Source organism: Rhinolophus sinicus, chromosome 2 (genome assembly GCF_057876585.1).
Source record: "Rhinolophus sinicus isolate RSI-liver-muscle chromosome 2, RSI-T2T, whole genome shotgun sequence".
Classification (NCBI taxonomy): Eukaryota; Metazoa; Chordata; class Mammalia; order Chiroptera; family Rhinolophidae; genus Rhinolophus; species Rhinolophus sinicus.
In genome coordinates, this window is record NC_142502.1 from 73,566,692 (window position 1) to 73,592,073 (window position 25,382).

Below are 25,382 nucleotides of genomic sequence, written 5' to 3' on the forward strand. Positions count from 1 at the left end.
TGTGCAGGGATACTGTGACGGGAGTGAGCTGGAGGTCTGTCACAGACTGAACTGTATCCCTCCAAAATTCATAGGTGGAAATCCTAATCCCCAGTACGGCAGAATGTGACCCTATTTGGAAATAGGGTCTTTAAAGAGATAATTTGGTTAAAATGAGGTCATTTGTGTAGGCCCTAATCCAATATGACCGGTGTCCTTATAAAAAGAGGGAATCTGGACACAGACATGCATAGAGGGAAGATGAAGTAAGTGAAGATACAGGAAAAAGGTGGCCATCTGTGAGCCAAGGAGATCCCAGACTTCTAGTCTCCAGAACTGTGAAAAAATGAATTTCTGTTGTTTAAGCCATCTAGTCTGTGGGACTTTGTTATGGCAGCCCTAGAGCCTCATACAGCAGCTCTATTTGTATCGGAGCTGATAAACCTCATTAGGCAACCCACGTCTACACTCAATGAAGGCTGGTCTCCAGTACTAAGACCTGGTGCTTCTTCTACGCTTTGGGAGGAAATCAACCTAGGGAGAGGGGCTTGGTGACTACCAGTTAGAATAAGGGCCCTCAGAGTCGGCGAAGGGGAGAGGGCAGTGTGTGAAAGGAAGGCCCGATTTTTTAGTAGAAAATCCTCTTTTGCTTTCTTATAAAAAAAGCTTTACATGTTCACTATAGAAATAATAGGAAATACAGATGAACAAAATGAAGGAACAAAATATAACTATGGCTTCAGCACTTGGAGGTAACTTCATACACTGTAAATCTTTCCAGACCTTTTCCTATAAATACATAAATTTACACACACACACAGCAAAAATGGAACAATTTACCTTTTGTGATCATTTTTCCATGCCAGTAATTTTTAATTTATAGCATTACTCCTAATGTCTAATATTATTTTATTGTATTGATAATATCCTAGAAATGGAATTGGTGGGTGGGCTGTGTCCAAGCTTAGGCATATGTAAAGGCTTTTGATATATGTTGCCAAATTGCCTTCCAGAAATGAGACATTCATTTATATTCAGAAAGTCTATTTTGAGTGCAACACAAAGCCTGTAACTGGTAACTCTTGACTCAGCTGTTCATGGGCTTTCAGCCAAATTCCTAGGGAGGAGAGTGTGGAAACCAGAGGACACTGAAAATCTGTGCTGCCAGGGACTCAGGACACAGGGGTTGATGGGGGAGTGTCCAGTGCTGGTGCAGAGGGCATTTCCTACCTTAGCACAGTGATAGGTGGCGAGAAGCCGGGCAGGATCAGCATGTGCTGCACCTGGGATGGGAGCCGCAAGCACGGCCGGGAGAGCTGCACTGGGTCAGCCGCTAGGTGTCTACTTGGAGAGCCTGGCACCCATCAGGTTGTGGAGAATGAAGACGTGTGAAGAGGGGACTCATGTTGCTTACTTGAGAGTGGGAGACATCCCCAAGGATGTAGGGATGGACAGGGAGGGACCCAGGGGCTGAGGTTCCAGGGATTTCACTGCAGGGAGTCTGAGATCACTGTGATTATGACCCCTCGTTGTTAATTTTATCCCTCAGGCTTTCAGGGCCTGGGAAAATACAGGTTATGCTAGGGAATGAGAACACAAGGACTGATAGCCTTTGCAGTTTTTATGCATTAATGGAAGATGCTATTTGATTTTGGTTCTTTGCCCAGTATAAGAGATCCCAGGAGGCATACTTAAAAGGAAAGCCACGCTGATCTTAAATGAAAAAGAAAATGTTTTATTTTATAAACATGAAAATTATGTGGCACTTAATAAAATGTGTTGGCAAGTAAACTTCTGCCACAGAGTACGATAAATAAAAAATAGGTTAATTCCTCTTGGGAGAAGACCTTGGCTTCCACTTATCATTAGATGAGAACTTTCAGCAGGAATCTTTCTAGGGAAGATAGGCAGGTGGTGTCTGTCTCAGTGGTGGACTGAGCGTAGTAGAAAGGGGAATGTTGTCCTGAGAGGTGCTGTTACCCTTCTGAGCGTGTTTTAAGACATTCACAGAGCACTTGCTCGTCTGGGCCGTGGGCCTCTGCTGATCAGATATAACCCATACCTCAGAAGGGCAGTCACGTCGATGTTGATACAGACCTTGTCTGAGAAATAATAATGTGCTGTAGATACGAGTGAAGGATTAACAACATTGGGTTTGATTTCTCTGAAATTTAGCTTGAGCTGCCAAAGTTGCTTCCAAAAGGAAACGTATGTTTTGTACATTTGCCCAAGGCAAGGAATAAATTTGCAATACAACAAACAGACAATTCTTTCTCTGGGGTTGTTTCTTTCTATCTTCCAGGGGTATGATGGAGAATTAATTACTTCATAATCTCACTCATTAGCGTCTATCAAATTAAACATGATTATGGAAAAACCGCTTACCGTCTATCACTGGTTTTGGCTGAGAACTTTTGAGGCGCAGTGAGGGCCGGAAGCGGGTTCGGTCGTTGAAGCTCCAGCTCTTCTGCACTTTGGTGGGGCTGCCCTCGGCTGTAATGTCGGTGCTTGGGGACCTCCTGTCACCTACTGAGGCTTGTCTGCTCTTAATGCTCTGGCCTCTTGGGCTAGCCATGCGTACTCGCTCCTTAAAACTTAGCTTCTGACTGTGGACAACAGAGGCACAATTATTCCATTTCAAGCAATTTCTTCCACTCCACTTAGGTAAATAATTTGATGACATGGTATACGGTCATATATTTTAAAAAAATGAAATGTTTTCAGCAAGTAGGACCATAGAAATATATTTTTTCCCTTATTGAAAATTTAAGCTTTGTTTAATTAATCTCTGCATTCATTTGAAGTCAATTTCCTACTACATGTATACACACTCTTCCTGCATTCACCATAGAAAGGACTGAGGTCAAGTACAGTAGTTTGTGCACAATTACACTGGACATACCAGGAACTGGTTTGGTACTCACTTTCAAAACAGATTTTAGCTTTAACCTCAACTTTTGAGATGTAAAACAAGGTGTTTTTTTTTAAAACTTGGGAGGATTTCTCTTTGTAATTTCTAAACATTTCTATAGGAAAACAGGGAGACAGTTACATATACATAAATATCTACATTCTGCATGCATTTTATATCCCAGGCAAGACTATGATATCCATAAATTCATGCAATCTCATAGCCGTTGGCAGCACTGCACACATATTATACATACAACACTTAACACCACATTTCTTTTATGCTTACATTAATTCTTGTGAGACAAAACCACACACGGCTAGAACAGCCCCAACATATAATGAATGCGATGAATGATTAACGGAGTGAAACGTTATATTCACCAACACAATTTCCTGCTATTAAACAGGTTATTGATTTGCTGTGGCAGCTACTGGTAAATTATATTTGTTCAGACATTCAGTTCTCAGATGCCAGCTAGGATTGAACTGTTGTGGGTTGATAAGGGAAGCATTAACAACAGCAGCAAAATCTGAAGTGCATCTCTATACTTTTTTAATCGAGAGATGGTGTAAGGTGTTGGGAAGGGCAGGTTGGAATCCCACAGACTTGGGGTTTGGAGTCCTCATCTCTCACATGGAAACAAAAATAACAACATAGCGAAGGGATTTTTGTGGGAATCCAATGAACGTGTAAGAAGCTTTGTGTATCCATTTTGTTTGTGTTCTTGCTTCATTTATAAACTACTGTGTTATTCGTTAGAAAGTGAATTCATTTTCAAGTGATAGGCCCAGGATTTTCCAGGGCCTGAAGCCATGAAGGGCGATGGGTTTGAGGGGAATCCCGGGGAGCAGCTATTCTGAGAGGCTGAGACTCGCAGCTGTGCTGCAGCCTTTGTGGGGCAGGAAGGTAGCGTTCTCATGGAGACGGATTATCTGAGGTGAAGTGGAGGCCTTGTCTTTCCCACTTACCACCACGTCCAGTGTCCCCACCTGCAGCATGCCAACAGCAAATGTGTTTAGTTGTTATGTGTTTTGTAGCTAACAAGAAAGAGTAACATTTATTTTTCCATGCCTAGTGGCTTAACAAATGATATTCTAAAAAGACAACATGTTTTATGCGTGTTTACATGAAAACAAATCAAATAATGAACTATGGTGATCAGAGTCCTGGTAACAATAAACAAGTTGACCATGCAGCTGACAGCTCTCCTTTGAAATGCAGACATAGCTAAATCCAGCATGAGTAGCTGAAGGCACATGCAAATAACAGGCTGGGCAGTTTTGTGATGGGGTCAGGTGGGTTCAAGAGTTCTTTAAAACAATCCCATCAGTCATAGAGGCTTTTTTCTGTACTTGACAAGTGTGTGATTAAATGGTAGATTACATTAAACAACAGCAACAATAACATCATAAAACTGCATCTTTTTATTTTCAGGCTAGGTTCTCCATGTCATCCAAAGCCTTCAAATTATTTAAACAAATTCTCCAAGGGATAGTGCCCAAAATGTCTACTTTTCTCAAGCTTTTCTTTGTTTCGTTCTGTTTTTTTTCACTAAAAATTTCGAATATCTTTTCAGTCTCAGCACATCTGTTCCGTCACTGAAGTTTATGATGATCTGGTTCAGGACTGTAGGCTCACCTCTGCACCTTTATTTAGATTAATGAATGGCTTAAGTCGACGTAACTATCATTACAAGTGTTCTCACTATGCTTTAATCGATTACCTTTTCTGTAACTAGCAGATGTCAGTTACTTACAGAAAGTAGGGTTTAGTTAATGTCAAATTATGTCTCAGGCTTTCAAGATATATCTATTTCTTATACCAACTAAATGTACAGGAAGCTGATAAATATATCAATAAACCATTTAATGTGAAATTTAATTTTTCCTTTTAAAAAATTTCAGTTATCAAAAAAAAAGTAAAAAAGAAAATCTAAAATGAGCATCATCATCAAATCCACCATCGCTTATTTATAATAATAAAATATTTAAAAACAATTACTCCTTTGAAAATATTTTTAAAAATTTCCCCTTTGAAATATTTTGATATTATCTTTAAGAATTAATGGAAAGTGGAAATAATATTATTCTCTGAATCTTATTACCATTTAAAGCACTTAAAGTTGATATAAATTGAGTTCTAGGTACCATTTCCCTTTTTGTCCTAAACTACATGAATATGTGCCAATGTCTATTAAAAAAAAATCTCAAGAACTATTTTAAAGTGAACTCAACATATCACACACTAAATTAGAAAAAAATATGTAATGTTTTCACTCTCTCTTTTTATATAATTATAGGAAAGTTAAGAATGAGATTGCAATCCAGAACTTTTTAACCAGGCAAAATTTTCTTTTCCAAGGCAAAGATCTCTTGTGTCCTCTTACAAAAAGCTCCCTTTTATTAGTTTTTCTACTTCATTTCCCTTTGGAAATCAACAGAGCATCTTGATTAGATGGCTATTAAACTGATTAGGTGGCTGTTATTGAAAACACACATTGATTAAAAAAATATAGATTCTTCACTGGCCCATTGAAGGTTTCATTATTTTCCTGTTTTTTTGTTTTTGTTTTTTTTTTGGTTGTTGTTACATCTATAAACATGATTTTTGAAGATTTATGTTCATAGTGTTTTTAGGAAGAATGCCAAGGTTAACACCCAGGAGACCAACAAGGAGGTCTCTCTTTGGAGGAAGTAGCCCAAAGGTCCCTGTGGTCCTTGCAGCATCTTTCTTAGTCTGCAGTCCCACAGTCCCAGCTGAGGACTATACTCAGGGGAGGCTGCACACCCGCTTTGCAAGGGCATTCTTCCCTCTCTAGGAACCAGATGTACACGTTACTCCAAGGGCCCAGCATGCAGTCTACTATTGGGTGTTCCCTGCCAGGGAACTGTGTGGCATCACTGTAACCCCCCAGTAATCCTCTTGGATTTAGAATGCTGTAATTATTATTATACTTAATTAGGGTTTTAGCCCTTCATAGGATAAGCATTCTACAAATTCTCGCCTCAGGCACAATATGGCAACTGAGCCATAACATCCAGTGCGTGCAGCAGCTCAGCAGTTGTCTCACCACAAGGAGGCGCCAAGGGGCTGACTGCCAGGACTGCGCGGGACTCTGCCAATGGGACAATACATCCCTGGGGTACAGAGTATCAAAGCAGGCAACAGGCAACAAGGGAAATTACAAGCGGGTTGAAAACTTCATTCAAGAAGTCCTTAGGAAGAGTGAGTCTCTGAACAGGGCTCAAGTAGGGTGGTGGTGTAACCTGGTCATGCACCTGTGGTTAGTCGGCATTCTCAAATCTCATGTCAGTAGCTGGGATGCTGGGTACCTCTGCTTCCATGAGGTGTACATTCTGAAGAGCTTCTGCTTATTATTACAGAACTCACTGGAGTGAGGGAAATAGAGCAGCACATTACTAAGCATTTCACCACCAGGAAAGTGCTGAGGGATTTTATTTTCCATTTTCAAAAACAAAGTCATTTGACTATATTTTTCAGATATAAGTATACAAACTATTTAAGCAGTAAGGACTATGTAGTTTAATCGTGCTGCTTGAAACATATTTAATGCTCTTAATGGTTAGGTTGAAGTAATTAGATTTGAAACAGGCATTACAAATGATGGTAGTCTATGTGTTAGCATCTGAGTCATATGAAAAGAATATAAATATTTTAGAATACAGCAACCCTTACAACTAATAGCAATGCAGCATCGCATAAATGATTGAGGAACAAACTATTTCAGAACTTTAAAAAGTAAATATTTATAGGAATCAATGAAATTGATAACATTAATTGCTTTCAAATAAAAAAGTAAGTTCTTGATTTGTATGAAAACACCTGCAGTTACAATTAATATAGGAAACCAATGGTCAGATAGAATACATGTTAAAAAAAACACTAAAGGAAAGATTTTTAGGTTGCTAATTTGTTAAAAAAATGTTTCTTATTTTAAATCTTGTGATGTGTTTTTAAAAGACTAACTCCCTTCCCTCTATCAATAAATGTGAACAGAAGGAGAGACTGTTTTGAAAACATTATTTTTGAAACAATCTCGCATTTTGCTAATAAGGACACAAGTTGACTACGCTGAGAAACAAAAAGTCTAGCCTTACTGAGTTTAATTTAACAACACATGCAGGTCAGTCATTGCACACAGAAGAAAGGGAATTTAAATAATGGAAAACAAATGCACAAGAAATATAAGAAAACGCAGTCTTTTCCTTCAGTGTTCTAGAGTTCTCTCCTAAAAGCCACACATCTCTTCAGAACCTAATAAAGCCAACCACGGCATAGGAGCAATTTGGACAAAGCACTCAGCAGGTCACAGCACAAGATTGTGATGTAATAAAAAATATCATTTATGCTTTAACTTTTTAAGACATGCATCTTTACAACAGTCTCAGAAGTGCCTGTTAAAGTGACTTTCGGTAGTCTACTAAGAAGTCTGACAGGGTTGTATTAACACCTTATAGACTGCGAGGGCGGCAGCTTAACTGAGAAGCAGTCATATAGCCAACAGTAGTTGATTAAGGAGACGGGGCAAACAGAGGCAGTGAATTTCACAGATAATCCCCAAACCTCTGATGGTACGATCTATTCTGTAGCAATAAAAACTTAACAGGTAGGAAGAAGGAAAAGTCTTCCTGTACCAGTGTGATGACTAACTCACAAACCACTTGATGGCTAACTGACCTCCCCATCCAGGAGCAAAGGAGAGGACATAAAAACTCAAGGTGACAATACTGGCTTAATCTGGCTCCATGGGTGTACAGGTCAATTCTATTCTCTGAAAGTGACAATTTATACTAAAAACAAAGAAAATTGTCCAGTTTAAAAAATGAGTTGGAAAAATGACTTAATGGGATGATTAATTAGAATAAAATTAATAAACACATTCACCACCACATACGAGATTAGAAGTGGGAAGACAGAGGAAAACAAATGAAAAATGATGCTGAAGAGGTTGTATTTATGGTCTCAGTGGAGGAAGAGCAGAGCAGGCTCAGTGGAGACTAACAGTCATTTGTGTCTGACCCGCTACCAAAGAGAGTTCAAGAAACATTATTTTCACGGTTGTTCAGTTGAACTCTTCTTGAGACTGATGGTTTGTATTTTTAAAGAAAATGTTTGGATCTGTCACAAACAATGCAAAGCCATCTCAGAACTGGATGTCTTCCTTAGTGGCCTAAGATGTCATAGATGAATTTTGTTTAAACATATCCTAACCTCAGTGCAGAAAGACAAAATCTCTTTAACAAGAATATTCCAGAGCAGGGAACCTAGTTAACTAAGGGTGTGATGCCTCAATCTAGTCTGCAGGAGGAAAACCTCTCTGTGTAGGGCCTGATCTACAGATGTGGCTGTCTTTCACAGCGAGGGAGTGCCAGGCACTAGGAGAGGGGTACTGGCTGCTGTACCCCTCATCTACACTTGGGTTACTCCCAGTTTTTAACACAATGAATAACCGGGAGGAAGGATTTAGGAGATTCCAGGCTCTGAGATACCAGGAGAGTTGGCTGAAGATGATCTATTTTGTTTATCTGAATCATCAATAACCCAATGGACCCAAACAGCAAAAGGCTCTGCACTTGACTGATTTTCATCAGTCAATTTGAAATCAGGTCAAGCATTAATCAACAATATTCTGGAACCAGATCTGCTCTCTGCTAAGGGGGAATTCTCATTATAAGTTCATTTTCCTTTGTGCATATTTTGGTTGAGTAAGGGAAAATTTGCTATTTATTGAGATGGTATGGTTGCTATTGTTATTACACTAGTCTTTCTGCAGTCATTATACAATGTTATAAATTTCACTGCTTATGGAACACAAGGTGAAAGCTAAGGTAATATTAAAAAGGGAGCGTCAGCTTCTTTTCTTCAGATTATAGAAATGTTTTTCATTTTATGTCTTTTATATTTCTCCTCTTTTCCATTTTTGTTGATGTTTTCTCTTGCTTTACATGAACTACTTGAGATCAGAGACATTTTATTACACTATCCAAGAATTATTTACTGAGCACATTCTCTGTCAGAGCTTTACACAGGGTGATGTGACACATATTTGGGGGTTAAAAGACCTACGTGTATGAAGTATGATGCATTAAGTAAGGCATGCATGCTAAATAATAGTACACACACGACATGTTTCAAGGTGGTTTTTGCCCAATATCCACAGAGAAGCAAGGAATCTCTGTGTGATTCTCTAAGTCCATAACTTAGGTTAGTTGTCCTATATATATTCATACCTACAGGTGAGTTATCTTTGACAACCTCAGTCACAAGCATGCAAAATAAATTTTAATGTTTCATGTACACATAAGTATTATGAAATTAAAAAATAAAATTGGGTGGCAGTCTTTTTGAATCTTGATGGCTGACTGGAGGTTCATTTTTGGATTGAGAAGCGGACGCTTGATAGTTACACTTTGATCCTGTCATTGCTTTCTGCCTTGCTAACATTTGGACAAAATGTGTCAGCCCAAGGTGACCCCTCACTCCGGGCTGCCATCGAGATCACGCTTTAGCAAGCCCCTTCACATGATTTACAAACTTCCCCTTTAGGTGTCAACAGCTCTGATTTGGAGGATGAAACCAAGACAGGGGACCTTACTCTCAGGTAGCTATGAGGTTTGTGCCAAAAGTGGTCTCTGACCTCAGGATCCGGAGACAAATCACTCTTTGAGGTCATTTGTAAATTGATAACTCCTGAGACAAGGAAAGCTTTTCAAACATCATCAAAGACACTAAAACAGCTTAAAATGTCTATGATTTATGTTGTGTAACTTTTTTCAAGTTGTCACAACAAAAGGATGGTGGGGTTTGCTCTGTCTACCCAATAAGAGAAAGGTCTTTAATTTTAATGCCCTTCCCTGTGTAGGCTTACCTACCCCAAAGGGGTGGTTGATGTTGAACATTGTGGGGACAGAGCCAGGAGTGCAGTTTCCAGGCTCTCGGCCTCACGTAGAAAGGTGCTGGCTCAGGTAGTAAATGGCCATCAACTGTGATTGGATGGCCATCAGCTGTGGCTAGTTGGCCATCAGCTATAACCAGTGAGCCATTGGCCACTAATATAACTGCTGTGGCTACGCTAGCAGAAAATGGGGGCTAGCAAGAAGATGGTGGCCGAGCTAGCAAGCGGCGGAGTGAGGGTTGCGGATCGTGCGGATCCTGCTTCCTGTGTCTCCAACCCAGCCACCCGCGAGAACATAGTGGTATGACTCCCCTATCTATGGCTCCGTGGGTGTTCCTTTTTGGCCTAGCCATATCCTGCGTTCTTATGTGGGGAACAGGACCAGAGACCCCGCATGACACCCTGCATGACACATGGCGCAGTGAGCAGGGTCCCCCGCATGACAAACATCCTACCACGTCTATCACCCATCATAAATGAATGCATTGATGTTTTGGGTTGTGCATCTTTTAAATTGTTAGTATAATGCAGAAGTGGGTGACCTACAGCCTCATCACCCCAAGTGAACTTCCCAAACTGATTTTAGTACTGTATAAATATATTGATTAATGCTGTTAGTATAACAAAGCTAAAGGAACAATCCCTGGACCCACACTGGCCCCCACCTGGGGGCTAACTCTGGGCAGGGATGCTTTTGTTACCTCATTATTGAAGCACTAACAGGAAAAAGACTGGCTACCCTACTTCCCTTCCAGGCACCTGGGATTCTCCTGCTGGTTCTGCCTCAGCTGCGTTTCACACCATCACCTGGCTCTGTCCTTCAGGGCTTTGCTTCCAAACTCAGACCCTTAGGTACTCACTGGTTCTCACTACTACAGATTAAAATGATGTCGCTCCTCCCTACTCCCTCCAGGCCTAGCTCTCTGTTGTTTAATCTGATACAGCATTCCCTTCTAAGGTATGAAAGAAGGACCATAAATTATTTGGTGAAGTTTCTGGGAGGATTATCTTCTTCCTGAAGGATGAAGTGGGGGGACTCTTCTTTTGAATCAGGTCACCTGAGTGAATAAACCTCAGAGCTCCACGAGCTGGAGATGTCACAGAGAGACTGTTCTCACCTCCTGTACACAGGGTTCCTTTTGCCACAAAAAACAATTTCTCGCTCTAAAAGAAGGACCCTAATGAAGGGAGTATATCTTGTACTACTTCTCGGGGTTTGAATACTTGGGTGAGACTTCTGTTTGGGAAAATGGTAGCAAGGAATAACCAAAGCTTATAATTATTATTTTCCCCTCAGAATATTCCATGACCTGCAGATTGTAAAAAGCAGTGAGTGAGTTAGGGAAAGACACTTATGCTCCTAAGGGGGTGGGGTGGGGGAATCAATAAAACAGCAACCTCTGCAGGCAATCTTGTGAAAGGTCACTTTTAATCATCTTGTATTTGTTGATTGATTTTACTCACATGAGACACATTTAAAACATCTGTTAGGCACAGATATATAAACAAACATGTAGCAGAAGAGATCACAAACCTGCTTGATGCTTCCCCTTGCTCTTTCCTTCAGGTGCGTGCAGACAGAAGAGAAATGAGGATAAGCTGGTGAATACATTTATAGTACTTCATAACGGCCAAATTGGAGACTGGGGACTCAAGTACCTTAAGTAATGCTTTTCAAGCAAGATTCAGGGAAGCAATGTTCGTTATACTAAATGGACCCAACTTTTTAACACATACTCTTTGTGGCACAGACCTGAGATAGCATAACAGCTACGTAGCAAACCAATACTGCCCACATGTAACCCAAAGCTACAGACTCTTCATTAGCCAAAGTTATCCGTGGTTAAAAAAGAGTGGTTCTGATCTAACCAGCATTAACAAAGACTCTTAGAACGGTGCTGGTTACACTGCAGCTGTAATCCCTGGGCGTTAGACAGACTTTTAGGATTCTTAATTTGGAATCATTAATGTCTGACTTGTATTTCAATCACTTGTTGAGGCTGATTTTGTTTTCCTATTGTATGAAGTATGAGTTCTTTTGGAGCATATTAGGCACAGAGAAAATCTGCCAGAACTCTTCTAGTCCAGTGATGGGCAGTGTTTTTAGTAACCCATTTTAGAAAACTCAGGTCTATGCAACATGGTACAAATGAGCTGTGTCTTTGGGCAAAAAACTCACGTTCTCGAGGGTTTTGATTTTCTTATGAATAAACAGAAGGCATTGGATTAGCTAATATCTAAATTCTGACTTCTTAAGGGACCAGTGGGCATCCTTGGAGCTTGATAATTCCCTATAGCTTCATAAAATACCTGACTCCCTAAAATAGCATGTTTACCTGTGTTTCACCCTTTGCCTAGCCTTCATTCCCTTGAAGAAGAAAATCAAGAAAAATGTGTTCTCTCTATACATCCTTCTGTTATTAAAATGAAAATTTGAAATACTAGCAACTGCAGAGACCTCAGAGGAAATGTAAGAGAGAAATCAGACCAGAGAGGAGGGAGTAAGAAACTGTTGGGTCTATCTCTGGCAGGTTTGAGTGGGTATGGCACGCCTCCTCACCCTGCCCCTCTCTTCCCTCCTACTCCCCAGGATGAGGTTGTAGAGTCAAAGCAGCCCATTGTATCTACAAGAGCGAGGCTTGTTTTTTAATGATAACAATACTGGTGACAATGGCAATCATGATAATGCTATTGATAGTATGATCTCTTTGTTGACCACCTATTTAAAAGTGCAGCCCCTAATGCTCCCTAAATTCCTTCCCTACTTTACTTTTCTCTTTATACTTATCACCATCTAATCTCTTATATAGTTTACTTATTTTTATTGTCTCTTCCCAGCATTCCTTGAATATCTACTCCCTGAGGTCTGAGATTCTACCTGTTTGTTTTTTCCTCCCACTGCTGCATTCCCAATGCCTGGAACAGTGCCTTGCACAGAACAGGTGCTCAACGAATACTTGCTGAATGAATGAATGACAGAATGAATGAAGGATGGAATGAATGATCTTTTCCTTCAGAAGTTTTAAAACCTGAATGTCATAGGGAAATACACCATGTAAATAAAAAGAAGTTTCGGTTTGTTTCTTCCTACATCACTTAGTGCTCATAGCCAGTTAGTTATAAATGTAAAAATAACCCTCTAAGTCACTACAAATTATTTTCCTCACAAATTTACATACTTGATTAAAGCAGGTTTGCTTTCTAAAGCAAAGGTTATGAACTTGGCTTCGGGGAGTTTGTGAGTACATTAAAATTGTAGGCAAGGTTTTAATTTTTTATGCAGTGAAATATTTTTCTTGGGAAAGAATCCATAAGTACCATCGTGTTCTCAATGGTTTAACAAAAACAACAAGCGATTAAGAACCACTACAATTTAGAACAATGAAGTACGGCTGGTAGTGAGATGTCAGGACATCTAGGTTCCCATGAACTTTGCCAGTGACTGCTGTGTCCTTCTGGACAAATACATGTTATTCAGTAAATGGGGCTGACACTCAGGGGTTAATGAGGGGTGCGGGAAAAGACAGTGAGGGGGATGCTTGACAGCCACAGTGGAACAGGATGAATGCAGGTATTTGCATAAATTCTCCTCCATTCCTACCCCCACATAAAACAGGGAAAATATCAAAGGAAAAGAGAGAAGTTAACGTGAGTAAGATAATAGTTTATGCACTGGAAGATTCTGACTCATTATTAAATAGTTTTTCCAGGCTTCAGAATGACTTTTAATCCAACAACTGCGGAAGTGGGAAGCCAAATGATGACATACGGTGGCAGATCACTCTCTTCTGTCACTTGAGAACCTTCTTTTGGTTTTTCTCCTAGCCTGCCTCTTACACATTTACCTGGCAACCTTCATGAAGACAATGAATACAGTTTTTCTGTAATTTTTGATTCATACCCCCAAGGAATAGATGGCACAAGAGTTATATTCATTTAAAAAATTTTTTTATATGACAACTTTGAAAGAGTCTAATACCCAGTAAAGGGAATTTAACTAAAATTTAAGATCTGAATGAAAAGAGGATTCTCACCCACACATTCACTCAACAGCACCCCTGCTTCTGTCCTTGCTAAGGTTCCACCCCCTTTTAACCCCTGGCATTCTATGACTATCTCTGTCATAGCTGCTGACAAATTTTTGACATCAACATTTAGGAGACATGTCCCAGAGAGCTTAGAAGCTACATTGCCCTACTCTTGTCCTTCACTTTGTGGATGGGAAAACTGAAGCCCAGGGAGGGATAAGGAAGCACTCTAGCAGATCCTGTCAGTTAATGATGGATCTGCTGCCCCCAAACAGGGTGTCTTCTGCTGCCTTACAAACCTCCGTTGAGCCTGCAGTGCCATGAAGGCTTCCCCAGCTGATTTCTCTTCCATATCAGTAAGAAAGAGGTTTCTCTCACTGAGTCACAGTAGTTAGGTGCCTTGCATCCCATGAAGCCACTAGAATTAAGGTTTTGTTGGGCTATGATGAGAAACAGCAGGTGCTCTCAAACACGAAGTCAGATGAGCAATTTGATAATGTTTGAACTACCCCAGGAAGTGACCATTGTAATCGAGCGGGGTGATTCACAGAAAGCCTTTTCCTGGACTTATTTGCTTTGGTTGTTTTAAGGAAGATTTCTTTAATTAGATTGGATAATGATTTAATATGCATTCTGCTAGTTGAACTGGAGTCCAGGATTCCAGGACTAAGGATTTTTCTTTTTGAAAAGTGAAGTTCATTGTAACCATCAGCACTATTCATAATTTTTCCAGTTCTCCTCTCTTTCCAGGCACATGGTAGGATTGTTACTTCCCCATCCTCCTTCAGTTTAAGCATGACCAGGTGATTTGCTTTGGCCAATAAAACGTGAACGCAACAATATTACTTTTAAATTCTGCATGCTAATTCCAAATTTTAATCTGTTTGGTCCCGTTGCCTCCTTATAAACTATAATATTATTAGGATCCAACTCTTCTCTTATTTTGCTACTGATATCAGTTTGATCTGCAAGTGAGATCTCGAGGACTATTCTGTAAGGAGATCCAGGTGAGAAATGACTTTGAGGGACTTAAATGTGCAAAGATAGATTGCTCTCAAAGCACTCCCTGCTTGGGGACAGGTGATGGATGGAGTTTAAACAATCACTGTTTTTCATAACGATGGTGCTTACCTTTAGAATTCTGGTGGGCTTTATGAAATATTAGAAAATAAGCATGAAATAGTAGAAATAAATCTCTATAAAAGTTTAGAGCCCTTTAATCCTTAAGCCCCATCTGTGAGTGGTGAGGAATGGTACTGAGTTCCTGAGTATATTGCTTTGGGCCTGAGTTGCTACTGAACAGGTTTGAATTTCTCAAAGAGCAGCAGGGAATACACAAGCCAAAAGTGTGTGTGTGTGTGTGTGTGTGTGTGTGTGTGTGTGTGTGGTTTGTTTCACAACCTTGAAAAGACTTGACTACAGCACCAGCTGTCACACTGATACCTACTTGGTAGGGCTGCAGGTGTGCAAGGCCTTCAAGTGCGGCTTCCAGGTTGCAATGGAAACGGATTTCTCATCAGCTGCATAACTACGCCAAACGCACTGCATGTGACATATGCCGAGACATAAAGAAGAAAAATAAAAGAAGATAGAATGAAATAAAAGGAGATTTCTAAGTTAATACACATTAAGAATTTTTTCCTTGTAATACTTAGCCCTGATAAATGCCCAAAGGGGGATGACCACTTTGGCATTTTCCATTGGGTATTAAACATATCCTGCCACACCAGTAGAACTGCTTTTCAAAACAACTCACACCAAAGAACAGAGGTACGAATATGTATAGCATAAAGCAATTTTTGAATTGGTGAGGGAAAGATATGACATTATCCAAGGTAAGCTACCTGAGTACAAACATGCATTCCGAGACCCAACTGCATATCTTTAATCACTATTTTATAAGATGGAAGCAAAGAACTACCAAAAATCCACAATGCAACTAGTAAACTAACGACCACCAGGCTATGTTAATGATTTACTGACATTCCATAAAGTTGAATCATGCAACACTTCTACCGCTAAAGATTAAGAGTGATAACAAAAGACAGGGCTAAACAAAATAGAGGAAAATGTATTCTCTAGGAATGTAACTGGAAAACACTTAAGGATTTAATGTCATAGTCTAACAATATGTTTATAGATCCTTGATGTAAAACATAAGCTCTATCTACTTCATATAATTATACCTGGCATATATAATATGAAGGATTTCCATGCAATCCCCACAATCAGAGTGTGGATTGAGACCCTATTTTGTAGATGAGAAAATAAAGGCTCAGGTAAATTAATAGGTTTACACAAGGTTGGTAGAGTTGAGACATCATCTCAGATTGCCCAGCTTTTGGTCTTAGAATCCCTCCCAGTCCTTTGCTGATTGCTCGATGACTGTGGGAAAAGCTTCCCTTTGAAATGTCCATTGGAGAGATTGCCTGAACTGACTCTCCATATAGACTTTGCTGAATTGCTTCCTTTGTAATAAGTCTGGAAATATTGCTAATGACCAATATTCAGGAATGAAAGAAATTTTTTTATTATAATTCATAATAATAGTTCAGTTTAGTTCAAATTAGTTTAAACAGGTCTTATTCTTACTATATAACCATCATTCATGATTGTGAAGACTACAATGAAGAAAGCAGTGATCTAATAATATTCTTTTCCCTGAGAATATAATTGAATACATGTGTGCTGAACAAAATGTTAAAAATCAACACAACTACTTTGGAAAACTGCTGGGCAGTATCTATTAAAGCTGAATACATACATACCCTGTGACACAGCTACAGACTCCTGCATATGTACTCAATAGAGACGCTAATAGATGTTCATCAAAAAATACCGTGTTTCCCCGAAAATAAGACCAGGTCTTATATTAAGGTTTGCTCCAAAAGATGCATTAGGGCTTATGTTCAGGGAATGTCATCCTGAAAAATCATGCGAGGGCTATTTTTCCAGTTAGGTCTTATTTTTGGGGAAACACGGTACATACAACAATGCTCAAAACAGCACTATTCTTAACAAACCAAAGCTGGATATGCTCAAACCCCTATCAAAAGTAGAATAAATAGATAAATTACGAATATTAACATAATGGGATGGTACACAGTAAGAGTACACCATAACTACACTCAAAAATATAGATGGACTTTGAATGAATAATGACCAGTGAGAGAAACAAGACACAAAAGAGTACATACTGTGTGATTCCATTTCTATAAAGTACAAAAAAAAACAAACACAACCGAAAACCAAGAAAAAGGAATTTTCAGAAGGCAGCACAGCAGTTAACCTTTGGGGGACAGTGATTAAGAAAGGGTAAAGTAGAGGTACTGGTCATATTGTTTATCTGGAGTGCTCAGTTCTTTTAGGATATGTGTTTTTTTTCTGTATGTACATTAAACTTCAATAAAATGTTCAAGAAGTGATATAAAAAAAATCTAGAAAAATATATAGTGAGGCCTGAGCGTATTTAAAAAAAAATATTATTAAGGAATGTTCAAATAATTGAAGCAGGGTTCCTTGCCTGGAGCCTTGCTCACAGGACTCATGTTGATTTATCTTACAAATCTGTGAAAACTTATGCTAAGCATCTTGACATCTTACAGAGAATAAAGCAGTTATTGTTGTATAATCCTGAAATGTTAGTTTTTGCAAACATTGTATAAACACAGTTTACAAAGTGGTCCAGAGTAATCAATGAAAACACATGGATTTATCATTGCAGTTTCTTCTGTAGTGAGGCGTAGAGAATGTCCAATGTTGTGATGGCATAGATGGCTGTTTTAATTAAACAATTTTCATAAAAGGCACCAAATATATGTGAACTCAAATACTTTGAATGCAAGACTCATGTAGAACTAGAAGCACACAGGAGGTCTGCGCACTATTAGATATCAGTGAAAAAAATCCCAAACAACAGTACATGGGACCAAGACATTACCTGTCATTGTTATAAAGAATTGGAGGTGAAAGACGCTACTCTTAGAAAAACTGAAGATTTTTAACAATGAGACCTGGCCCCTTCCTTCCTTCCTTCCTTCCTTCCTTCCTTCCTTCCTTCCTTCCTTCCTTCCTTCCTTCCTTCCTTCCTTCCTTCCTTCCTTCCCTCCTTTCCTCCCTCCCTCCCTCCCTCCCTCCTTCCTTCCTTTATCAAATTGATCTCAATGGCTAAGCTCTTATTCCCTTCATTACTCTTCTAAAAATGTCTTATAAATGGGAGGTACAGAAGGAGCAAGTGGCATCTATCTCAGGGTTGGTGCTAGTTAAGAATCAAAATGGAAGTAAAAAGGATACTTCTTTTACTTATAAGAGTATATTGGAGTATAAACTCCAGTTACTTTGTTCCGTTCTTAGTTCTCTCTCAGATATTTGATTCTAGCAACTGAACCTCATGGCCACAACCATATGATCAAGTAGCTGATGCTGCCATACTTAAAGGCCAAAATCACATAGTGGTTGGCAAGAAAAAGAAAAAAAAGCTCCAGAGGGATTTAATTTACATGGCATATATATACGCCAAAGGAGCAGAATCAAAGCCATTTCCCATTTATTTACCATGAATTTACCATTTATCAGGTGACCCTGGTCCTTTAGGCAGCTAAACAAAATCAAAATTTGTTCTATAACTACAATGTCAGTATAATTAAGTTTTGGGGGAGTATTTAGTTTGCATTGTCTGGAGTATTATAGCTATGGCACATTTGACCCTTTCTGAAAATGTTAATTTCAGCTGAACCATACAAAGATATAATTAACATGGAACTGATTATTTTCAGAGTACAGAATTTAAGCAGTCAGATAATTAAAAGATTCAGGATGAAAACCAGTAATCCCTTTCCCCACCTTGCTTCTCATTAATTTTTGTTCCTTAGAGGCAACTGCCTTCAATTCTCATAGATGCTCCTTCTATCTTTAAGAATCCTAGATTTTAAGGATTGTCCTCATACATATATTTCTTGATTTTTCAATTTTTGGCACTATCAGTTAACTTCCTACCATGAAAAATAGTGACATCCCACTTACACACTCTCCTCCCTTCCTCTCATTCTACCAACAATTTTTAGTTCAGTTACTATTTAGTGTTTGCTTTACTACGACCCTCTAACTATTATTCCTAGGTCAGCAATGTGATGTAACATGACCTTTTCTTTCCTATACATATTTTTTGTTTTTTCTTGGAGTTATTATTGCCCCATTTTAATTTCTTAATTTGCCTTTATGTACTTATTATGAATATATTCCTGAACTTTCCAAAAGAACTCTAAAATTCCACTAGTTTACATATATCATGAAATGAAATCTGTCAGTTGCATTCTGCACTTCCTTGAGGATCTTTCTCCTGGAGCTCTCCAGCCGCATGCTCACTCTGCTCTCCAGGCCTGTTGTAGCTTTTGTCCTGGGACTTCCCTTCCCTATCGTCCTAGCAATTCCCTTTGCTCTTTCCTGTGTCGGATCTCTTGTTTCCTGGATGGCCACATCTCTCTTTCTTGGTTTATCTCTTTGTTTTGGAAGAATAATTCTATTCAAATAGCTTCTTATTTTTCTTTTTAAAGTCAGCTTGATTGAGGTATAATTGGCTTACAAAATTGTAAGATATTTGAAATGTACATAGTGGTGAACATATATATATATATATATATATATATATATATATATATATATATATATATATATACATTTCCCCCATCTAGGTAATTAATATATCCATCATTTCACATATTTATCTTTTCTTGTGTGTGAGAATATTTAAGTTCTATTCTGAGCAAATTTCAATTATATAATACAGTGTTGTTATCAACTATAGTCCCTGTGTTTTATATTAGATCCAAAGACCTTATTCATCTTATTTATAGCTGAAAGTTTGTAGCCCTACCCTCGAGTCTCTGGCAACCACTTTTTACTCTCAGTTTCTAGGAGTTTAACTTACAAAAAAAAAAAAAAAAAAAAATTAGACTCTACATATAAGTGATACCATGCAGTATTTGTCTTTCTGTGTCTGGCGATTTCACTTAGCATAATGCCTTCAAGGTCCATCCATGTTGTTGCAAATGGCAGGATTTCCTACTTTCTCATGGTTAAATAATACACCATTTTGTGTGTGTGCGTGTGTGTGTGTGTGTGTGTGTGTGTGTGTGTGTGTATGAAAAACAGTATGGAGGTTCCTCAAAAAGTTAAAATTAGAACTACCATATGATCCAGCAATCCCATCATCCCATTTTCTGAGAATATATCCAAGGAAAATGAAAATAGGATCTCAAAGAGATAGCGACCCTCCCATGTTTATTACAGCATTATTTACAATAGCCAAGACACGGAAACAACTTAAGTGTCCATCAGTGGATGAATGGAAAAAAAAGATGTGAGATACATTATATATATACATACACATATATGTGTATATATATACATATATGTATATATGTATATATATACATACATGTATATATGTATATATATACATATATGTATATACACATGTATATATGTATATATATACATACATATATATCTCAAGTAGGTTCTTAAGAGTAAAAGGAAAGGAAGTTTTGAGATCTTCCATGTCTAAAAATGTCTTTATGTTACTCTCATACTCAATGAATAGCTTAGCTGAGTAGAATTTTAGGTTGGGAACTATTTTTTCTCCATAATTCAAAACATACTGTTCCACTCTGGTAGAATTTTAGGGTTACTAATGAGAAATCCAACGCAATCCTGATTCTTGACCCTTTGGATACTTCCTGCCCAGAAAGCATTTAGGATGCCATTTATTTGCAAGTATACTGATATCTCACTGTGATGTCCTCAGTGTGAAGTATTTTGTGCAGAGGGCTGGGCACTTGCTGGGCCCTCTTACTGTGGCCCCTCAGTTCCACAGAATAATAATGTAATACAGTTTTCATAAAATCCTCCCTTTAGTCTCTCTGTACTCTTTGAGATTCTCCTGTTAGTTGGATATTTGATCTCCTGGAAGGGTTATCCAATTTTCCTATCTTTTTTGTCTTATTTTCCATCTCTGTGTTTTTAATTCTACTTTCTAGGAGATTTTCACAACTTTATCTCCCCTTTGTTTTCTTCTGCTGTCATATTTTTCACATCTAAGAATTTTTTTCCTTAAATCTGTTCTTATTTGTGACTGAAGCACTAAAAAAGATTTATAAATTCTGTATGAATGCTTTAAATATATTGATTGGTGGCCTCACTTTAAAGCAGCTGGGTGAAAACTCAGTTATTTCACTAGTCAAAGCCAAAGTTCCTATTTATTCTATCTATCTATCTATCTATCTATCTATCTATCTATCTATCTATCTATCTATCTATCTATCTTTGGGCCAGCTAGCTTCCCCATAGCAGCATCCTCTAATCTCTTCCTTTCAGAAAAATAACCCCATCTGTCAGCATTCATTTCACAAACTTTCACTTAATTCCCTAGTTTCTGTTTCCAGTAAAGCGTCTTGGCTCCACCCTGAACTGATCCAATCTGTCCAGAATTAATCCTCTAACATGGAACTTGTGAAGTACCTTTAAATGCTAATCCCAAGGCTTCAGTTTTTATATGTGTATATATACATACCTATATGTGGGAACACACACACACACACACACACACACACACACACACACACACACACACGAGGATGCAACTGCTGCTACTTAAAAGGAGTAATGGATTCAGATTCAGACACCAGGGATTTGAGTCATAGCTCTTCCTAGGCTTATCCTGGGGATCAAGTGACATAATGTATTAGAAACACTCTGCAAACTAGAAAGCACTTCACAAGTCTTAGGCATTATTAATAAAAGTTGCGACATTCGGGCAGGTATTCAAAACATTAGTGAGAGCTGCTTTCTTTTCCCAGACTGCTCCACTTGAAATGAAAAGTTAATTTAAATGAATAATGCAAAGATATTAACGTAGCTAAATTTGCTGCAATCTGCTGGGGTTTTAAACTTTTCCCTAAAACCCTGAAATGCTGGTTAATTTAGTTGTCTCATCAACCAAATGACAAAGCTTTTTGGGTATTTCAGCGCCCTTTTAGAAAGATAGTGGCTCTGGCTTAAAACACATGAGATTGTTCTTGGTCTTGACACTTTGTGTGTTCAGCAAACCAAGGCAGGTTTACTGGGTAAGAAAATGAATGGATCAGCAAAGGAGGTCAGCTTTTCAACCTAGTGCATCCTTAGAAATAAATTTCTGCAATATAAAATTAAGGCTTAAAGCCCTGAATTCTGGCTAAGTGTCAGAGCAAAGAAGAACAATAAATATACTTAACACATATATAATTATTTCTATGTCTAATAAATAAACTGCACTTGGATGGGGGAAACAATTGCTTTTCAAATTAGTAGATTCTACTTGATTACTGAAACGACGATTAGGTATTCTTGAATGTTTCAAACCTTTCATTTTACACTCCTTTTTTTTGTTCAAACAACACAGAAGCTAGAGTTTTAAGTAAAAGAAAAATTAATGATTTGACTCCATTGTTAGCTATGTTTGTACAAGTTCAATTATTGATCACAATGTTATATAACCGAGTTCAATAAAATAAAATTCTAGCTCTCCAGGCGAAATGGTTCAGTCAGCCTCTTGTCTACCAATGAGGTTACCGATGAGGAAGGCCTTGCCTTGCTTTGGCTGTGGATACATAAATGTCTCTGGTCCAGTGATTTGCTGCAGGCGCAGTAATCTATTTTCAAGTTCAATTGGAAATTGCTTCTGCACAATTTATTAGTTGATAATGATAAGTTAGCTAAGGAAAGTCCCTTCTGTTATTCTCTATAGCTGTCTTGTGCAATATGACAGCTAATAGCCACATATGGCTACTGAACACTTGAAATGTGGCTAGTGCCATTGAAGAATTGAATTTCTAAATTTAAACAGTCACATGTAGCTAGTGGCAACTGTGTTCACAGCATAGCTCTATATCATCACAAGGGTTTCATGCATAAGAAATTCCTACAAAGGCTCCCTTTCTAACAAAACAGCTGATATTCTGAGATGGTTTTTGATCTAGAGTCCCCTTTTAATATCCAGAAGTGTTAAGGATCTGTACACAGAAGTGGTTGTATTTTGAGTAGGTGGTGATTGAGAAAATATACAATAAAAAGCTAATAAGTAAGGGTTTTAAATAAATGTGAACTTAATTTGTGACAATAGTATCTCCATTCTCCTGAGAGAAAGTAACCTAGATATGTGTAAGCTATATCATAGGTTCCATATGTAGACAGGGCTTGGTGCCCGAATGGATGCAAGGAACCCATGGAATAACTTCTGTAGTCACAGGTTGGAAAACATTGTTCTAGAATTAAAAGATAAAAAATAAAGGATAATTAACAGATAAAAATAGTAAGGGGAAAAATTCTTTAGAAGTATGGAAACACCTCATAACTAGCTAGGAAGTGCCAAAGGATGGAAGGCTACAGTTTGGGCACCAGCGGATCTCGTGTGCATACTAGAGTGTGTGACACCTCTTTTCATCATGGCGATCATCATTTGGTTTCAGATCTTAAACTCCTACTACTTAGGGATCTCTTCTTTCAAGAAAACAAAGCTTACTTTATCTTTAATACTCTTTTAAAACCTGAAAATTTGAAAAATAGAGACCCTCAGTGGTTTGCATTAAAAGTCATGCCCAATAGTCCATTTCCTTGTCAGTAGTTGCAGAATAGGTTGATTTAAAAATGAATATCCTCATTTAACCATCAGATACAAAACAGATATCTTTCATAGTGTAACTGAATCTCCCTCACCCACGTCTCTCCCTTGCTCTGTTTCTGTTGGATGTACTTCATATCACAGAAAAAGGCTAAGAAATGTAGGGCTGTGTTACTACAACATGAAGACAAGTCTCTTAGCACGTCAAATCACCCCAAACTCCTTCAGTTAGGAGTTCTGGATCTCTCACTGACTGGCAGGAAGGGAAGTAACTAGATTCCATAATTAAATACCAACTCTACCTTATGGATCTATAGAAAAATATATTTTGTGATTCTTAAACAACCCATTTCTAGGATGGTGCTACTCCCAAAAGATATGGATGGCAAAAGGAGAAGCATTCCTTTTAGTGTTTGAAGCAAATCCTGATCCATTGACAAGAAAATGAAATGTTTAACAATGTATACGAGTTAACTTTCAAATAATATGCTTATGATTTGATATTCTCAAACATTGATATATTCCATAATCTTACCAGCTCTTACAATAGGATAATCATTTCAAGTTAATGCTCTAGATGGCATTAAAAGTAATTCTACAGGTACTTGACCTTGACATTCTAAACAAATATGTTCTTCACAACAGTGGCATCCATCTAGCTGGAGAAGGTAATTGTAATGCAGGGAACAACGTCATGTTGTGCTCCATCACTTAATGATCAATTATGTTTCACCAAGTTATTCATAAGACATACTAGGTTATTCCAGGAGCAACACAGATGCTAACCTCTTCATGGCCTTGCTGGCATGGCTAATTAACCTTGACAACACATTGACTATTTACTGAAAATATATATTATTTTTCTGTTTGGGAGCAGGGAACCTTTGCCCAAATACAATACTGTATGTTAAGTTCCAGCTTTATTTTAAAAAACAAAACAGAACAGTAGCTCTACTAAGCAATGAGACCCAGCAAGTGCAATGGGGACAGATGTTGCCATCTACTTATTACCTGACATTTACCTGAATGAGGTTGGCAGCTGGGTTCCTTCTTTTCTCAAAGTGTTTCTGGCGGTGCTGTTCTTGTACTTTTAATGCAAAACCTGAGCCAAGAATGCCCTGGAAGAAAATACATAAATAGTACTTAAATCTTTTTAAAAGCACTGTTAAATACTACTAATATTAAAAAGTAACCCTCTAAAATGAGTCTGTGAAAATACAAACAGTATGCAACCTGTCCGTAAACATACTAATTAAAACAAACACTATTTACCTCTAGTATAATACCATGGCTAATGGCAAGTTTTTGGGCAAGACTGCCAAGAAATATAACAACTTCTGTTCTTTAGTAAATCAACCAGGCATTGCCATTTATCGTGTCTTGTGGTATAGTAGAGACACGATAATTACAAATAAAAATCACCATTAAAAATATTTTTTGTGTGACCTTCTCTGTAACATTTCTTTATATCTAAATTAGAGTAAGTGGCACTATCCAGTGATGGAACATGGAGGACATGAATTCTGGTTTTGGACAGAGGTAGATTTTAAAATTAGGACAGTTAAAGTCTCACTGCTGTGGACATGGGAGTTTTTCTAGCACTTTGATGAAATTACTGAACTTTATGTTTTCCATTTATGAAATGGTGGGAGAGAGTGTTTAAAATCTGTCCGAATTGAATCCTCATGATGTTATAATTCTATATCTACCAAAGTAAAGTGAAAGGGAGTAGGGAGAGGAGTGTTATCCAGATAAGACAAACACTCAGTTTTGAAGACACAGAAGGTTTCCCATTTTGCCTGTTTTGTTTAATGAAGATAAGAACATGGTTAGTGCAAAGTACATTCCTATTTCTCTGAGTTTTAATCTCACGCTTTTGGCATTCTTTAC

The 25,382-nt window shown here is 38.2% G+C and overlaps 1 protein-coding gene across 2 annotated transcripts in view; it reads right to left on the reverse strand.

The window, feature by feature from the left end:
• The window catches only part of KCNQ5 (potassium voltage-gated channel subfamily Q member 5), a 532,270-nt gene that overhangs the window by 52,581 nt on the left and 454,307 nt on the right, over positions 1 to 25,382 (reverse strand). Inside the window, exons 7-10 of one of the 2 annotated variants that reach the window (XM_019749337.3) lie at positions 24,515 to 24,610; positions 15,285 to 15,379; positions 11,344 to 11,370; positions 2,365 to 2,585 (exon numbers count right to left, since the gene is read on the reverse strand). In XM_019749337.3, coding sequence (XP_019604896.3) covers positions 2,365 to 2,585; positions 11,344 to 11,370; positions 15,285 to 15,379; positions 24,515 to 24,610 — 439 coding nt within the window. The remainder of the gene's footprint in view (positions 1 to 2,364; positions 2,586 to 11,343; positions 11,371 to 15,284; positions 15,380 to 24,514; positions 24,611 to 25,382) is intronic. The other variant, XM_019749338.3, reaches the window with a different exon arrangement.